Here is a 16,912-nt window from a genome sequence, read left to right as displayed (position 1 = left end):
CCATTTTGCCATATTATCCGGCATTCAACAAGATAATTGCATAATTACTCTGGTATCCAACACACAAAGCAGCCTGACCTTTCTGATGATGCATGGCAATAGCACAAAGAGATTTAGTTCTCCCCACAATTTTTCAAGGCAATTACCGTATTTCCTCTACAATATAAAAATCCCGGCACATAAGGAAGCCAAAAGTCATTAGATGACAGTCTCAGTCACAGGAGCAAAAATGAACATCCCCTCTGCAGCCAGCAAACACGTTATAATTATAGATTGTCATTAAAAAAGTAAGTGACCCCCTGGATCTGCGGGAATATCTGCAATAACTGCTAATGGAATGTGACTGTGTATGTTTATAGTTGTGACTATGATAACAATGTAACTGAATCAAGAACATAATTGCACCGTTACAAGTGCTAACCATCCCAACCACAGATCTAGGGACATGCAAGATATATATGTAATTCAGGCAAAAGCCTTCTCTCCCAACGCCATCATATGGGCTGAGCTGAAAGTTTATACCGTATGTAGTGAAAGGAGAATATCTGTACAAAACAATTCCAGCACCGCTTATTTCCGTCAAGCAGTTGAATTGCAACTTGCCCTACCCTCACCTCACTCCTCCACTAACAATGCTGTTTGGTGAAAAAATTCACACTGAACGCCAAAACTTCTGTGAAGGACAGTGTAGGGTGCATTATGGTTTTTGGGCTCCCTGTCCTGTCAAGTGTTTAATGCATTTAATGAATTTCATAAAATTTTTACAGAAAAATGAAATGGCCACAGTCCATGACCTCAAAGAGACCAAACAACCTATTACACAAGTAAACCAAAGAACGGAAGAGAGTTATAGAATAACTACCAGTAGATCAGTCTTCACCTTAAGGCTGCATATACGTCCTTCATAGGCCGGCAATGGGCGCACAGCACTGCACAAGTGCGGCACCGTACCGTAGCTGGGAGAAAGATAGGACATGTCCCATCTTTCCCCGGAATACGGCACCATGTCAGCAGGCACACGTTCGTCTGAATGCAGCCTAACTACTGCAAGATGGCATCATGACCTAGAGCGGGCTGTAAACAGAAGAGATCCAAAAATACTGATGAAATGAAGACAGATGAATGCTCCAAAATACTTTATCGGCAATACAAAAATACTATTTGGAGAAATTATTTTGAAGGAAATTATTACTACATAAGAGGGATAAATAAATTCACTTTTATTCAGCTTTAATAACACTGCTGCTGCACCCGTTTTACTATGCTCATTAATTCTTCTGATGGACTTTATTCCATTTATAAATGTGCACCAGAATTGTGTTACACACATGGGCAACTTTTATTTTTTAATGTTGCCCATTTCTGACGACCGTAGTCGACCCATGAATCACGGTCTCTGCACTGTTCTGTTTAATGGATGGACCACAGTGCAAATGGACAAAACTCCATGCGCAACAGCAACACCGACACCGACCTGTAATCATGAAAACACTGCAGTACAGTGCTGCTGTTTTGCGGAGAAGCAGGGACTCCATGCATCATATCACTGATGTATAGAGTCCGATCTTCAGCTTTGCACTCAACCAGTAAAGCAGGAAAAAGCAAAGTGTGGAGCGGCACCGTGTAAACTGGGAGGGTGCAGGTCTTCGTCGGGGATCCGACAAACCCCGTTAGTCGCAGCAAAAAGCAGCAAGTGAATGCTTGATAATGTCTTCATAGAGTAAGACGAAACGTTGCATCCATGGTGGAATAAAAGTTTTTTCACTTTACCCATACGGAGTGCTGCTTCACTTGCTGCTTTTTGCTACAACCCGTAAAGCAGGTATCACTGCATGGTCCATCATTCACAGATAGACCATGGCTGTCCAAAACAGTCCAAAATGTTTCCTGCAAGGTAGGTGCTCTGCATGCATCAGCAACATTTCAAATATAGCGAAGGCAATTGTCAAAAACCCACCCCCTCATCTGCATCAAAAAGCAACCATTTCTTGACGCCAACTCATGCGCCATTTCCTTGACAACAATCTGCACAAATTTCCTTGAATGTAGTTTTATTTTCTTTGTAGTCTTATTTTCTGAGTCACTTTGTAGTGGCTGCACATTCTTTATGACTTGAGACATCTTGATGAATATGGTGCAGATTCCAACGTCAATGTCAAATTGTCTTACAAGTGTAAAAGTGACCCCCAAAGAACATCTAGTGACACATGGCCCCTGTGAGTGATCAGTGACAGCATGCAGTGGGTTTTGTTTGCCTGTACATGCCTGTGACTTTGCAATTAGCTGGATTTTTGCATCTATCACTAATACAACGTGATCAGATTGTTATCAAACTTACTTTTTCTTGCAACTGTATAGAAGATGTAAAAGATTAAGGTGCTGCTCTGACTACAAAATACATAAAAACACAAAAAACCATGTTGAATGCTATGTAAATGAATTTATACTGTACAGGACAATGCAAACTACTGTCCCCTGTTATCAGCCATTTCAGGTCAGAGAGAAGGTCACTGGTCTGGTCTGCAATAGGATAAGTGGCAAAAAGCCCAGGAATATCCCCACATCACATATACATGTAGCTGCTTCTGCACTTTACAAACCTGCCAACTTATGGTCAATGGTCATATGAGATGATGAATGGAAAACCAATGACTGCACACAGACACAAAATTCAACTATGGGGGCGAATTTCAGCAGATGCGACAAATATCCAAAATGGGGCGCTACTTGCAGCAAGTTCAAAAAAATTTAAAGGAAATGCAAAAGATTAACCGAGATCGTCATCAATACTAAAAGGGGTTTTCTCATCACATCTAAACACTAGTACAGAGGATAAATGTATAATCGGTGTGAACCCACTGAAGAAACACATAGGAAACTGAGGGACTCCCTTTCTGATCAAACCCCAAGCAATGTATAATCCAGCCTGTGGATAGATGATAAATGTTATAAGATAATACTCTTAAAATTACACACCTAGATGGTGATCCTGCATGTGTATATTAAGGTCACCTCTAACCCAAGACAAATTCTGATAATGTAATGTGTAGTCAACGACCTTTGAACTTTTAGCATTTGCTTAAAGTGCTTCAGATGGGAGGACTCATTTAATACGCTTTTCATAACCAATCTTTAAATTTCTTTTACCAAAGACACTTTTGCAGAGCACACAATTGCTTCACACACAGTCGCCGCACAAGGAGATGGCAAATGGCGAATTGGGGAAAAACACCTCCACGTTAAAGTCCCTCTCCTGACTCTTGGTAAACCCCAGTGATCCATTCTGAGAGACGAGCCGTCTGCCTGGCATTAAACAGTCCGGTTTTCCAATGCCTTCATAAAACGACATCATTTAAGGTAATTAACGAATTGCTAACGTAGATATTTAGCTGTGCTGATGGTCCTGATACAGAGCTATGTATAAATAATTGATATTAATGTGGAGCGGGCAGGACTGACACAAGGCAGCTGATGACTGAGGAAAGGGATTCCCTGCTTTACATTCAGCACCTTGGACAGCGACCAGGAAAATCTCCACACACTGGAGTCTTTGGAGGAAGAGAAACATCCGAATCTGTGCATCAGGGGCTCTCCGACCTGCTACTTACCAGCTCATGCTGAACTACAACCCCCAGCATGCCACAGTTAGTCAGGGCATGTAGTTCTGCAGCAGCTGGGGAGCCACAAGTTGCAGCCCTCTGCCATACACAACACACTAAGGAACCCATTCCTGCAAAAGTAGCTCCTTCCATAAGGGAATAGAATTTAACCATTTCCTGCGCTTATCTTGCATTATATAGAATAACGCCAAATACTGTGAGAATTGTGCACAGAACATTTACAGGGGCTTCTATGAGTGACCAGTATAGTTACCATACAACCAGTGGTGGCTTTACATTACGCTAACCAATACAGAAAACATACACAGCTAGAGCCCCCTCACACGTTACGGTCTCCAGATATTTGCTCTCATTAGAAGCAGGTAGGAGAAGTGGGAGGGAGGGGGGAGACATGGAAGTCTCTGGGCCAGACAGAAAACAGAGCTGGGAACAAATAACAGCGTTAGCTCACAGACAATATTGGAAAAGTCTACCCCTGAAAAGCACAGAGAGACACTGGAGAAGTTTGCAACTGACGTAGTGATGGGAAACCTGAAATATGGAACTTTTCCAATAGTCTCAATTAGAACTAAAATGGCTATTAATTTCCCGGCAAGCGGCCCTCTGCTCCGTTTTCCTACGTCGTCACCAGCTCATTTATTTACTAGACGTGTAAGGAGCACCTACTGACGTAATGATGTGGCAAAGCTGAACGTTAACCCTTTCTAATGCAGTAACCCTATGAGAGAAGGAGAAAAATAACCTAAACACAGTGAGGCGTTGACAAACTCCGCTCTGTACATCTTCTACGTGTAGGTCAATACGTTCCAAAGCTTGATAGGCGTCATGCTATATTGTCTGGACCGCAGTCTTGTTTTCAGCCATGTAGTCTACTCCTACCTCAATCTGCATCTTAAATTAGTTTTATCCTTTATAGATCGATAGATAGATATGACAGCTACAATCTCTCAGCTGAAACCCTGACACGTCACTATACAAGCAAAACAAATTCAACAAGAGATAGCGACGTGTTGCGTCCTTTAGAAAACTGGGGACAATTGCCAAAAAAAAAAAATACAAAAATGAAAGTAGAGAAAAAAAAAAAATTATATCATCTCCCAGTAGTTTACTTCGAAAGCCCAAGTCCTACCCAACCATCATGATCATCCAAGAAGGGGAAATACCACCTATACGACCAAACGTCGATACTATATCACATGGCGAGGAGAATTAATCGACGGCGCCAATTAAAACATACTTTGTGGTATCTGAAGTTAAAATGCAAATGTGCCATTTTTCCGGAAAAAAAAAAAAAAAAAAAAAGAGCATTGGGGGGAACATAATCAGCATGTCTATAGAGAAAGCGTCTTGATAGTGCATCACTACCCCCTTGTGGATTTGAGATATATTGTTACCTTGGCTTATCAAATTAGCCCTTATATTTTGTTGTGTGTTTTTTTTTAAATGCTCTCCATTTATTAAAAAAAAAAAAGTGCAGAAAAAAAACGTTAACAAGAAAAGGCGAAAAAAACCTGATGCAAGCAAAAGACATGAGTAGGTAAAAAAATAAGCGAAATTATGGTACACGCCTGCTAAACCATAAAATTATAAAAGCTATATACTAATCAACATATAAAGCGAATCTATACATACACAAACAATACTGTCATTCCCACCACCTCCCCAAAAATAAAAAGAGAGTGGATGGCCAGGAGGACAGGAATGTCACTTCTACGTTTTTATATAAGCTCCACGCATACAGATGGCACGAAGGGACAGGCGTTCGCTTTACGGCGGTGTAAAATATATATTTTATAAGGAGTCATATTACTATAACGGGATGTGACGGGGAGGTGGATGAGCAGGAACGGCCGGAGGAGTTCAGGAATATTCCACAGTAAATCACAGCAGTCTGGAGCGTCTGGAGGTGCCATGTGCTGCTGTTTTGCAGTGTGTAGTAAACTTGATGCTCATTTTGTAAGAAACTTTGCTGGATTATCCGAGAACGTTACTGTTGATCTAAGCTGCTGATATCCACCCCAACCTCCACCACATGCTCCCTGCCAGGGAGTATTAGCAGAGCCCCCCACATATGGCTGATCACTATAAACACATGACAGCCCCACCGCCCCCTCATGCCATGACCGGAGCCGCCAAGCAGGTAGGTGACCATTTACCATACTTTCCAGGTGTCTGCCGCCGACTCTGGTTGCTTAGAGGTCCTTCCACGAGGTTATTCATTGACATGACGAAGAGGGGGTGATGATGATGTTGTTGTTGACTGTGGTCGTCCAAGGAGCCAATAACCCGATAATATGAACCAGCCGAGGAACCATGCCAGGGGCCCCCTCCCCCGATGTTATAAGAGCCCGACAAGGAGTAGAGGTAAATAAGACGAGAAGTTATAAGAGACAGGAGGCGTCTTTGAGGTGAATACGACAATCAACGTCTTGGAGACCACCTCCGGATAGAAGACCAAGGGGTAAACTGGAAGGTGCGGGCATACACCAGGGTAAACGGGGTATCAGCACGGGGGGCTACAATCAGCGTCTTGCATAAGAGTGGATATAAAACAGGGAGACAAGCAAGTTTCAGGGTACATGGAAAAAATGAGAAGATAATAGGAGAAAAATTAAAATTAAAAAATGCAAAGAGGAAGACGGAAACTTGGAAGGTGAAAGCCAGTGGTGCTGTGACGTGACCCTCCGGTGACCTGAAGCTGTCACCCCGCGGTGGAGACAGTCCCACAAAGCTGGTGATGATGGTCAGGGGCAACACGGAAGAGGAAGGGGTGATGCCAGGAGCTGACCCCTGGGTGACCCAGGTGGCTATCACCCCAAAAATGTGGGTAGCCCCCTTGTGCTTGGATTGTAGACCCCGTGCTTGTAGTATAATGGGGGGTGACAGCACCAGCTCCCCCCCCAGCCTCCTGCTCCTCAATGTGTCCAAGTGTGAGGGGAGCGGTGTCAGTAAAGTGTGCCCACTCCTCCTGCTGCTGCCGCTGCCTCCTCACACACAGCCCTCCCCTTCTCCTCCCTACCGCCTCTCTCCTCACCTCTCACACCCGCCTGTCTCCTCACAGCCCTTCCGGCTCCCTGCACTCACACACACATTCCCTGCCCTCCCCACATCCCCCGGCCTCGGGGAGCACAGGCAGCCCCGTACAAAGTCTAACGTTCCGCGCTCTTTACCTTCCGGCTTGTTCTCGGCAGCCATTTCCCCTCTGCGCGCCACATCCTCTCCTCCTCGCCACCGGTAACAACCAAAGCGCGCTCCCGCTGCCGGACCAGATGGGCGGGACACTGCTCCCGGCCACGCCCACCTCCAACTCGATCTGTACTAAGCAAGCACGCCAATCGCTTGGAGTGACTGCTCTGGGAACCAATGAAAGGCTCAGCTTGCAGACCCGCGCCGCGGAGGGGCGAGCAGCCTGACGTCAAGGGCCGTGTTGACTCCACAAGCTACGCCCTCGTATAGTGCCCTTCAGCCACGCCCTCATGGGAGCCTCTAATTGGCTAATGCCGAGTACGCCCATTCAACCCCTAAACAAATGTTGTAATTGGTCTGAGTGGAACTGAGTCCGAGCCATTTAACCAATCGCTAAAGCAGATGGCCAGCGAGGGGATAAGGATTGGGTAATGAAGCATAATGGGCGGGTGAGAGGCGGAGGCAATAGGGTGCCGTCGACCAACTGCGGTGCGGGACGGGTCCTGTCGGGGCTGGGGAGCTGTCATGGCCGCGCCCTCTCTCAGAACTGTCACACGTGAAGCGATGCGAGGTCGGGCTGTCCCCGCTGCCCCGGTCACAGCACCTGGTATCCGGCTTCGCGTCCTGACCGACTGTGGGGGGAACGGCGCCCGGGAAACCCGAAACGCTCCTCAGTCATGACCTCCACGAGTGTGAAGGAGCGCGATCCCCGCCCCTGTCTCCTCTCCCGGCGTGGCCGCTCACGTGTGTGTCACCGGCACTGAGGAGGCAGCGAGCCCCAGCGGAGACTCGGCGTCCCTGTAGCCTTAGAAACCGCAAAGCTGTGTGTGTGTGTACAGACACCTACTGCCGCAACTGTCCGGAGTGTAGCTGACACAAGGCGGGGCCGGGGCTTGTCCCTGACTATACTGCGTGTTATCGAGTAACGCCACAGGGAGAGGTTTCATGTGGGGAATAATACGTCTGGAGGATTTTCTTTTAGGGTGCTTTCCCTTGTGGCGTTTCTAAACGCCTCCGAGATGCAAGCGGAGGGGGTTTCCCCACAACACATAGATGTTTTTGCCAAACCCGCTCCACTTGCGTTTTGGATGTGTTTAAAAACGCCTAGTGGGAACATGGCCTGTGAATGTCGCCGTTCCTCTGGTATTCCTTATAGACACATATGGAATAACTGACAACTAGGAGTTATTCCTCCTGTCAAAGGGGTGTGTCCATATAAGATGCACTGATGAGACAGTAGTGGGATATGCCCCTAGCCTCCAGCATCCAGTCCTCAGTGTATTTATATATGTGTAGGAGGAATAAAATGACAAATTACAGGAGAAGAGATTAATATAGAAATGCAATAATTAGCTAAGACAGAAATGACTGGCACTATTGTTACATCTAGTGTAGTAATGGCAGCTACACTTAGATGATGGAAGTACACACAAAATTGTAGGATCTTCTGGATCAGAGCGTTCAATAGCCACCATCTTTGGAAGGTCTTCTAATTATATGGATACAACCTCAGAAGAACACACAGTTGGTCCACCCTCCAGACCAAGGGTCAGGAACCTGAGAGAGCCACGAACTCCACATATTTTAAAATTTTATTCCATAAGAGCTGTACAATATGCACATGCCCCCAAGTAGATAGGTAGTCCCAGTGTCACGGGTGCCCCTGCGATCTACTTCTCGGATCGCAGGCACACTCTCCATGGCGGAGACCCTTTTCGAGCTCACTCTACGTTCCTGCTCCCATTTCGGCACTTACAGATTTAAAGGGCCAGTGCGCCGCTGCTTGGTGCTACCCACTTCCCGGGATCCTATAAAGACCGGCAGCTCCCATGATTTCCCTCTGGATCTTAGTGCTTCATGCCTATGAAGAAGCTTTCCACAGTGTTTCCTTCCCAAATGTTGACCTCCCGTTGTGACCCCGGACCTGTTCCTGATTCTGCTCCTTCGCTGCCAGCCTTGACCTCCTGCTCCATCCCCGTCCTCCCATCATTGCTGCCTGCCTTGCCTGTTCCTGACCAAGAGACTGCCTAGTGATCCTGTACCTCGACCTTGGCTGCCACCGTGGAAAAGTTGCACCTGTGGACTTTGGTACCACGCTGCAGCAAGACCATCCTGCTTTGCGGCAGGCTCTGGTGAAGACCGGATGACACTTAGATTCTGGTCCCAGGTGTCTGCTTACATCATCGTCTGTGGTGGTCCAGCGGGTTCAATACTCCAAAGTAGATAGGTAGTCACAGCACATGCTCCCCAGTAGATAGGTAGTCACAGCACATGCTCCCTAGTAGATAGGTAGTCACAGCACATGCTCCCTAGCAGATAGGTAGTCACAGCACATGCTCCCTAGTAGATAGGTAGTCACAGCACATGCTCCCCAGTAGATAGGTAGTCACAGCACATGGCCCCCAGTAGATAGGTAGTCACAGCACATGGCCCCCAGTAGATAGGTAGTCACAGCACATGCTCCCCAGTAGATAGGTAGTCACAGCACATGCTCCCCAGTAGATAGGTAGTCACAGCACATGCTCCCCAGTAGATAGGTAGCCACAGCACATGGCCCCCAGTAGAAAGGTAGTCCAGGCACATACCCCCAGTATATACGTAGCCCCAACACATACCCCCAGTAGATAGGTAGCCACAGCACATGGCCCCCAGTAGATAGCTAGCCACAGCACATACTCCAAGAAGATAGGTAGCCACAGCACATACTCCCAGTATATAGGTAGTCACAGCACATGGCCCCCAGTAGATAGGTAGTCACAGCACATGCTCCCCAGTAGATAGTCACAGCACATGCTCCCCAGTAGATAGGTAGTGGAAAAGTTGCACCTGTGGACTTTAGTACCACGCTGCAGCGAGACCATCCTGCTTTGCGGCGGGCTCTGGTGAAGACCGGGTGACACTTAGATTCTGGTCCCAGGTGTCTGCTTACATCATCATCTGTGGTGGTCCAGCGGGTTCAATACTCCAAAGTAGATAGGTAGTCACAGCACATGGCCCCCAGTAGATAGGTAGTCACAGCACATGCTCCCCAGTAGATAGGTAGTCACAGCACAAGCTCCCCAGTAGAAAGGTAGTCCAGGCACATACCCCCAGTATATAGGTAGCCCCAACACATACCCCCAGTAGATAGGTAGCCACAGCACATGGCCCCCAGTAGATAGGTAGTCACAGCCCATGCTCCCCAGTAGATAGGTAGTCACAGCACATGCTCTCCAGTAGATAGGTAGTCACAGCACATGCTCCCCAGTAGATAGGTAGTCACAGCACATGCTCCCCAGTAGATAGGTAGTCACAGCACATGCTCCCCAGTAGATAGGTAGTCACAGCACATGCTCCCCAGTAGATAGGTAGTCACAGCACATGCTCCCCAGTAGATAGGTAGTCACAGCACATGCTCCCCAGTAGATAGGTAGTCACAGCACATGCTCCCCAGTAGATAGGTAGTCACAGCACATGCTCCCCAGTAGATAGGTAGTCACAGCACATGCTCCCCAGTAGATAGGTAGTCACAGCACATACCCCCCAGTAGAAAGGTAGCCACAGCAGAGGCCCCAAGTAGATAGGTAGCCACAGCACCTACCCCCCCCCCAGTAGAAAAGTAGTCACAGCACATGCCCCCCAGTATAAAGGTAGCCACAGCACATACTCCCAGTAGATAGGTAGTCACAGCACATGGCCCCCAGTAGATAGGTAGTCACAGCCCATGCTCCCCAGTAGATAGGTAGTCACAGCACATGCTCCCCAGTAGATAGGTAGTCACAGCACATGCTCCCCAGTAGATAGGTAGTCACAGCACATGCTCCCCAGTAGATAGGTAGTCACAGCACATGCTCCCCAGTAGATAGGTAGTCACAGCACATACCCCCCAGTAGAAAGGTAGCCACAACAGAGGCCCCAAGTAGATAGGTAGCCACAGCACTTACCCCCCCCCCAGTAGAAAAGTAGTCACAGCACATGCCCCCCAGTATAAAGGTAGCCACAGCACATGCTTCCCAGGAGATATGTAGTCACAGCACATGCCTCCCAGTATATAGGTAGCCCCCGCACATAACCCCATTAGATAGGTAGCCACAGCACATGCCCCAAGTTGATAGGTAGCCACAGCACATGCCCCCAGTAGATAGGTAGTCATAGCACATGCCACCAAGTAGATGGGTAGCCCCAGCAGATGCACCCCCAATATATAGGTAGTCATAGCACATGCCCTCCAGTAGCTAGGTAGTCACAGCAAAACAAAAATTAATATTCACTTACCAGCGCTCCCTGCAGCCAGCTCCTCATCACTCCCACGTTCTTGTATTTGACCCAGGCTTAGACGATGGCGCTTGGGTCGTACAAAGGACGTAGGCAGCGGTAAGATTGCTGTGTGTCCAGTGATCAGTCTAAGAGACACAGCAGCCATAACTATTTATTAAAGATCTGTCTGAGAGCCATATCTGGCTCCCGAGCCGTAGGTTCCCTTCTCCAGACACTAGGGGCATCTTTACTATGCAGCATTGTCTCTGCCTGAAATGTGGTCTGAAAAGGCTCTCGGGACCTGGCTTTTTTAGCGAATTTTCGTAAGTGGCGGTTTGAGGGCCATAACTTTTAACTTTTTTTTCAGGGCACATAAAGCTAGTTAAAACGTTTTTTAAACGTTTAAACATTTATTTTTATATTTATTTGGGGTTAAAAGTGGAAAAAAAAGTCTTTTTGTCATTTATAGTTTTTTAAAATTTTATTTTCAAATTAACTCAAAATGAACATTATTAGTGAATTCCCTATGTTGTTTCAGTAATTTTGATATATAATATGTATAGTCTCGGGGAAACGGGCATCTATGGCGATGCTTTTTGCAATGTCCAGGGATTTTTTTTTTTATATATGGGGAAATGTGAATATATTTTTACGAATTTTTGTTTTCACTTTACTTTATATGTCCCCTATGAGGTCATAAAAGACCCCGGGGGACATTTTCACTGTTTGCTTGTTTTTTTTATTTTACTTTATTCCTTTTCTTTTACAAGTTTTCCCCTGTACCTGGTGCATCTATAAGAGCCTCAGTTACAGAGGGAAACGACCAGCTGTCATTAGATATACGCTTAACTCTTTAGGCTGGTGCCACATGTGACACTTTGTCTACGTTTGCATTCACAGACAAGGCCGCACCCACCGGGGCGGGCCGCGGCCCGATCGCATCAGCGTTTCTATGGAAATTCCTGTGATCTGGAATGAGCTGCTGGTGTTTTGCATTAAATTAACGCAAAACACCAGCGGCTCGTTCCTGATTTGCAAACGCAGACAAAGCGTCACGTGTGGCACCAGCCTTAGACCCGGCGGTCATGTGACTCGACGGCATTGCGATGCTGGGACTAGCGGAGAAGGAAGAGGTAATAAACTGCATCTTCCTTCTCCATGGGGTCTCCGGGTGTCTCTGTCTCTTAGGGGTTCCAGGCTCTATTAACACCTATGGATCCCCTCAGGTTAATTTGAATACAGTCCTTCATCCTGATGGTAGATGCCCTTTAACTTTTAAAATTATGCTAATGAGTCCAAAGATGTGTTACCCTCCATGCTGTAGCTCTAAAGTCTGTCTTGCATTTTCATTGCGTTTGAAACGCATTACAACAGCTGAGGAGAGGTGATTTGCCCTAAATTCATTTTATAAACACTGGCCCCCTTTGCCCTCCATGCTTTAATAAACATTGCACCCCCGGGGGCCCCCCATTCTTTGGCCTGAAGGTGTGGGGAAAAAAAACTTACCTAAGTACAGTCGGCGGCGCTTCTTCCTCCTTCAGTTCTTCGGGTCCGGAGTGAAGAGCGGTGACGGGATGTGCGGCGCGTAATGACATCATCGTCTGTGGGTGCCGCCGGCGACACACCACTCGCAGCCGCATCTGTATACTATGGCAGGGGCCTCCAATACAAACGGAGGCCCCTGCAACTTTGTGGCTTGTCGGACTGTCGGTGTCTGGGACCGGGGCCCACCGGGGGATTCCCCGGCCCCCCGCCGACCCAGTCCAAGCCTGGATGAGTAGATATATAAAAGCATGGATCACAATCTCCTACACTTGCAACAAGTAAGCTCAGCACATGTAAGAGTGACTCATGTGACTACTTGGCTTTAAGCACTTTTTATGATCCAAGCTGCTGTTTTACATTACATACATAATTACATATTTACATATTACTGGTACATCACAGTGACATGGCTGCCTCATATACTGTAGAAGGGTTAACATTAGAGATGAGCGAGCACTAAAATGCTCGGGTGCTCGTTATTCGAGACGAACTTTTCCTGATGCTCGAGTGCTCGTCTCGAATAACGAGCCCCATTGAAGTCAATGGGAGACTCGAGCATTTTTCAAAGGGACCATGGTTCGGGAATAAAATGTGTTATTTAATTGAAAAAGAATGTCTTCTGATAACTTAGCACATGTATGCAAACATCTGCAATCTATTCTTCACTGTTCCGCGCGTATATTATCTCCCGACAAGTTAGCCGATGTGAAGAACAGTGAAGAATAGAATAAAAACAGTGAACACAGTGAACAAAGGATCATTTAAGTGAAAAACAGTGAAGAACACAGTGAAGAATAGATTGCAGATGTTCTGCACATCTGCTTACTTGTCGGGAGATAGACTCCTCTTCTTCCACTGAAGTCTCCGTGCTGCCCCGATGTGTCTCCGTGCACTGCTCCATGATGTGTCTCCGTGCGCTGCTCCCCGATGTGTCTCCGTGCGCTGCTCCCCGATGTGTCTCCGTGCGCTGCTCCCCGATGTGTCTCCGTGCGCTGCTCCCCGGTGTCTCCGTGGGCTGCTCCCCGGTGTCTCCGTGCGCTGCTCCCCGATGTATCTCCGTGTGCTGCTCCCCGATTCTTTAATGTCCCAATAGTTGCTCTGCCAAACACAATCCCTATCTAGATAAAGGCTGCCAGGATGATCAGATAATTGACTTAGGTCCAGCTTTTTATAGCCCTGGCACATTACATTGGGAATAGCCATCTCTGTAATCCGAAATGTTTGTTAGTGACCTTCTATTACAGATAAGAGTAGGGGTCCTGAGTGTTTCATCTTTCATCTATGCCATCCATTAGACAACCCCCTACCATATATACACATACAGTCCACATACTCAGTGTTATGTCATTTCACTTGGTTATTGGTTCCAAAGACATTAAAGATGTGCCTCCGTGCGCTGCTCCCCGATGTGTCTCCGTGCGCTGCTCCCCGATGTGTCTCCGTGCGCTGCTCCCCGATGTGTCTCCGTGCGCTGCTCCCCGATGTGTCTCCGTGCGCTGCTCCCCGATGTGTCTCCGTGCGCTGCTCCCCGATGTGTCTCCGTGCGCTGCTCCCCGGTGTCTCCGTGCGCTGCTCCCCGGTGTCTCCGTGCGCTGCTCCCCGATGTGTCTCCGTGCGCTGCTCCCCGGTGTGTCTCCGTGCGCTGCTCCCCGATGTGTCTCTGTGCGCTGCTCCCCGGTGTCTCCGTGCGCTGCTCCCCGGTGTCTCCATGTGCTGCTCCCCGGTGTCTCTGTGCTGCTCCCTGGTGTCTCTGTGCTGCTCACCATGTTCTTCAATGTGTTCTTCACATACTATTTTGTTCGCACCTTTTCGCGCGTATCTTCCGACAGGTAAGCAGATGTGCCGAACATCTGTAATCTATTCTTCACTGTGTTTTTCACTGTGTTTTTCACTTAAATGATCCTGTGTTCACTGTTTTTATTCTATTCTTCATTGTTCTTCACTGTGTTTTTTAAATTAAATGCTCGATCTCGAGCAGGGGAAATACTCGTCCGAGCAACGAGCCGTCTCGAGTACCTTAATACTCGAACGAGCATCAAGCTCGGACGAGTATACTCGCTCATCTCTAGTTAACATGAATAAATACATCATCACACCTCCTGCACCTCTTCACAGAAGTAGTCTGCAGAAGATGGAGTTGGGAGAAGAGGCATCCGGCAGTGCCATCGGATCGCTGGGAGGCGGGTCACTTTTATCATTTTAGTATCAACAACATACTTTATATAACTGCTTTGTACTAAGGGGGGGTCCATTAAATAAATTAGGAGGGTAGATCTGTGGACTGTATATAATATCATTTGAGGGGCTGTGTATAAATGAATCATGAATGTACACTCTGCACCCCATCTTGACAGAAAAAAACTGAAATGTAGATATTTTTGCTAATTTATTAAGCAAGAAAAACTGAAACTGATGGACACGAAGGTGCATAAGCTATTAGTGTCACACAACACTGAGAGCGCGTTCACACGTTCCACTAGCATCGTGTTCCTAACGCAATGCTAGCGCACAAGGGGCGGGGCTCAGTCCAATCGCATATGCGTTTCCAAAGAAACGCATGCGATCAGGTTATCAATCGCATGCGTTTCCCGGGCACGGCCCCCCCGTGCGCCAGCGTCACGTTATAAACGGAGCAAGGTTTTCTGCTTAAGCACAGGACCACCCATCTGACAGTAGAAAACCTAACTCACATAGGTACAAGGTAGTTTGATTACCAAATACGCTTATTAGACACCTATCTGTCAGATGGCCCTGTAGTGAAGCAAACAATCTGGCTCTGCGCATCAGGCAGTATGGGCAGGGCCGGCACTATGGGTAGGCAAAGTGTGCAATTGCCCAGGGCCCCATGAGAAGGGAGAATCTCTTCTTTCAAATGAATCTTGAATTTTGTTCCTAGGTGCCATGGATCCAGAGATATTAAGGTTTAAAGTGAGAATATCATGTGCGATTTTTATATATAAAAATCACTCCCGATGGTAGTTTAACAGTTAATATCTCAGTTTTCCTGAAACTTAGAAACACAAGTTTAGATTCATATAAAATAGGAGACACTCTTCTTTCATAGGAAAAAAGAATTGAGGTTCTAGGTGTAACTGAGCCAGAGATACAGCCCCCTGAAATGTAGCCCCTCCAGATTCTTAGCCATCAGGCTATAGGGAGAATTTGCTGCACACAGGAGCTGCTGCACCTCACAGATAATGGAAATATTCACTTTATATTTTACTACATTTTGAAAAGGGATATATCAACTAAGATAGAAGGAAAGAGGTGAGGTCAACAGATCCACTTTGCTGCTATTATTTGCTGACACACCTTTACCACAGCTTCAGCCAGCATCTCCACACGGTCTTTGGCTTTTGTTCTTGGGTTGGTATGCACATGTAGGACCAAAGCACGTTCATCTCTGGGACACAGAACCCATCTCCTTCCTGAGCGGTATGATGGATGGACATTACCATCTTGTTTGTATTTGCATCTAAATTTTTTTAAAGATGAACAAGGCACTTTCATGGAATAAGGGAATTGCACCCAAGGATGAATCAGACTTATGCTAATCCACAATCTCTTTCTGATATCTTAGTTGATATCTTAAGACTTTTCTATGATATTACACAACAAAGCAGTGTTTTTCAGGTGTGCCTTCAAATACACCCACCAGTGTTTTCAGATGTTGCCAATAAATAGACATAGAGGGTTATTTATTATATGCCGCCACTGCCCTGGCGCAACCGGCACATCAAGTGGCTCTGGCCTCCTGATGTATCCGGTGGGGGCCTGTGCTGCATTTATTTCTAAGCCACCCCCAACCCTTCGGCCAGTCGCACCTCGCTAGTGTAATTATTTCAGGCTTCTACGACAAAGGCATGGCGCAGAAGCCCTGATAAATACCCCCCTTAGTGAAGGTATAGTGACTTTGCTGAAGGTAATAAAAACTGAGATTGCTATCTGACTGTGATGATCTTTATGCAGTACCCATGATTCCATGGTTCTATTTGTAGAACCCAGTGACTTATCAACCAGGTAATGTATCTGTGGACCTTCTGAGTCTCCCCAAAGGTGAAGAGTGTAATAGAAAGCCCAGATGCAGAGGTGAACTGGGCCTAATATGTGTTGCCAACTGGAAGCCCACCGAGTGCCGACCTCAATTTTTTTCCCAAAAATTAGGAATTTTTCTCTTGTAGTCATTTTTGTCTAATTTTTAGTGGTAAAAAAAACAAACAAGTAGTGCCAGTTATATAAAACTACAACTGAAATTATATTAACCTGACTATGAGAGGGGTTGATTTCCCTTTATGTTCACTTATGATTAGTCCTAATGGATTGGG

The 16,912-nt window shown here is 46.7% G+C and overlaps 1 protein-coding gene across 9 annotated transcripts in view; it reads right to left on the bottom strand.

Annotated features, from left to right (window-relative positions):
• Positions 1-7,089, bottom strand: part of CAMTA1 (calmodulin binding transcription activator 1) — a 1,053,810-nt gene extending 1,046,721 nt beyond the window's left edge. For 4 of the 9 annotated variants that reach the window (XM_072156290.1, XM_072156289.1, XM_072156286.1 and 1 more), the window contains exon 1: positions 5,777-6,568. In XM_072156290.1, coding sequence (XP_072012391.1) covers positions 5,777-5,846 — 70 coding nt within the window. In that variant the 5' untranslated portion in view covers positions 5,847-6,568. Of the gene's footprint in view, positions 1-5,776; positions 6,571-6,790 lie in introns of those variants that run through there. The other 5 variants (XM_072156282.1, XM_072156288.1, XM_072156285.1 and 2 more) reach the window with 3 other exon arrangements.
• Positions 7,090-16,912: the final 9,823 nt, after the last annotated feature.

Source organism: Engystomops pustulosus, chromosome 6 (assembly GCF_040894005.1).
Source record: "Engystomops pustulosus chromosome 6, aEngPut4.maternal, whole genome shotgun sequence".
NCBI lineage: Eukaryota > Metazoa > Chordata > Amphibia > Anura > Leptodactylidae > Engystomops > Engystomops pustulosus.
This window is presented reverse-complemented; position numbering and strand designations above follow the sequence as displayed.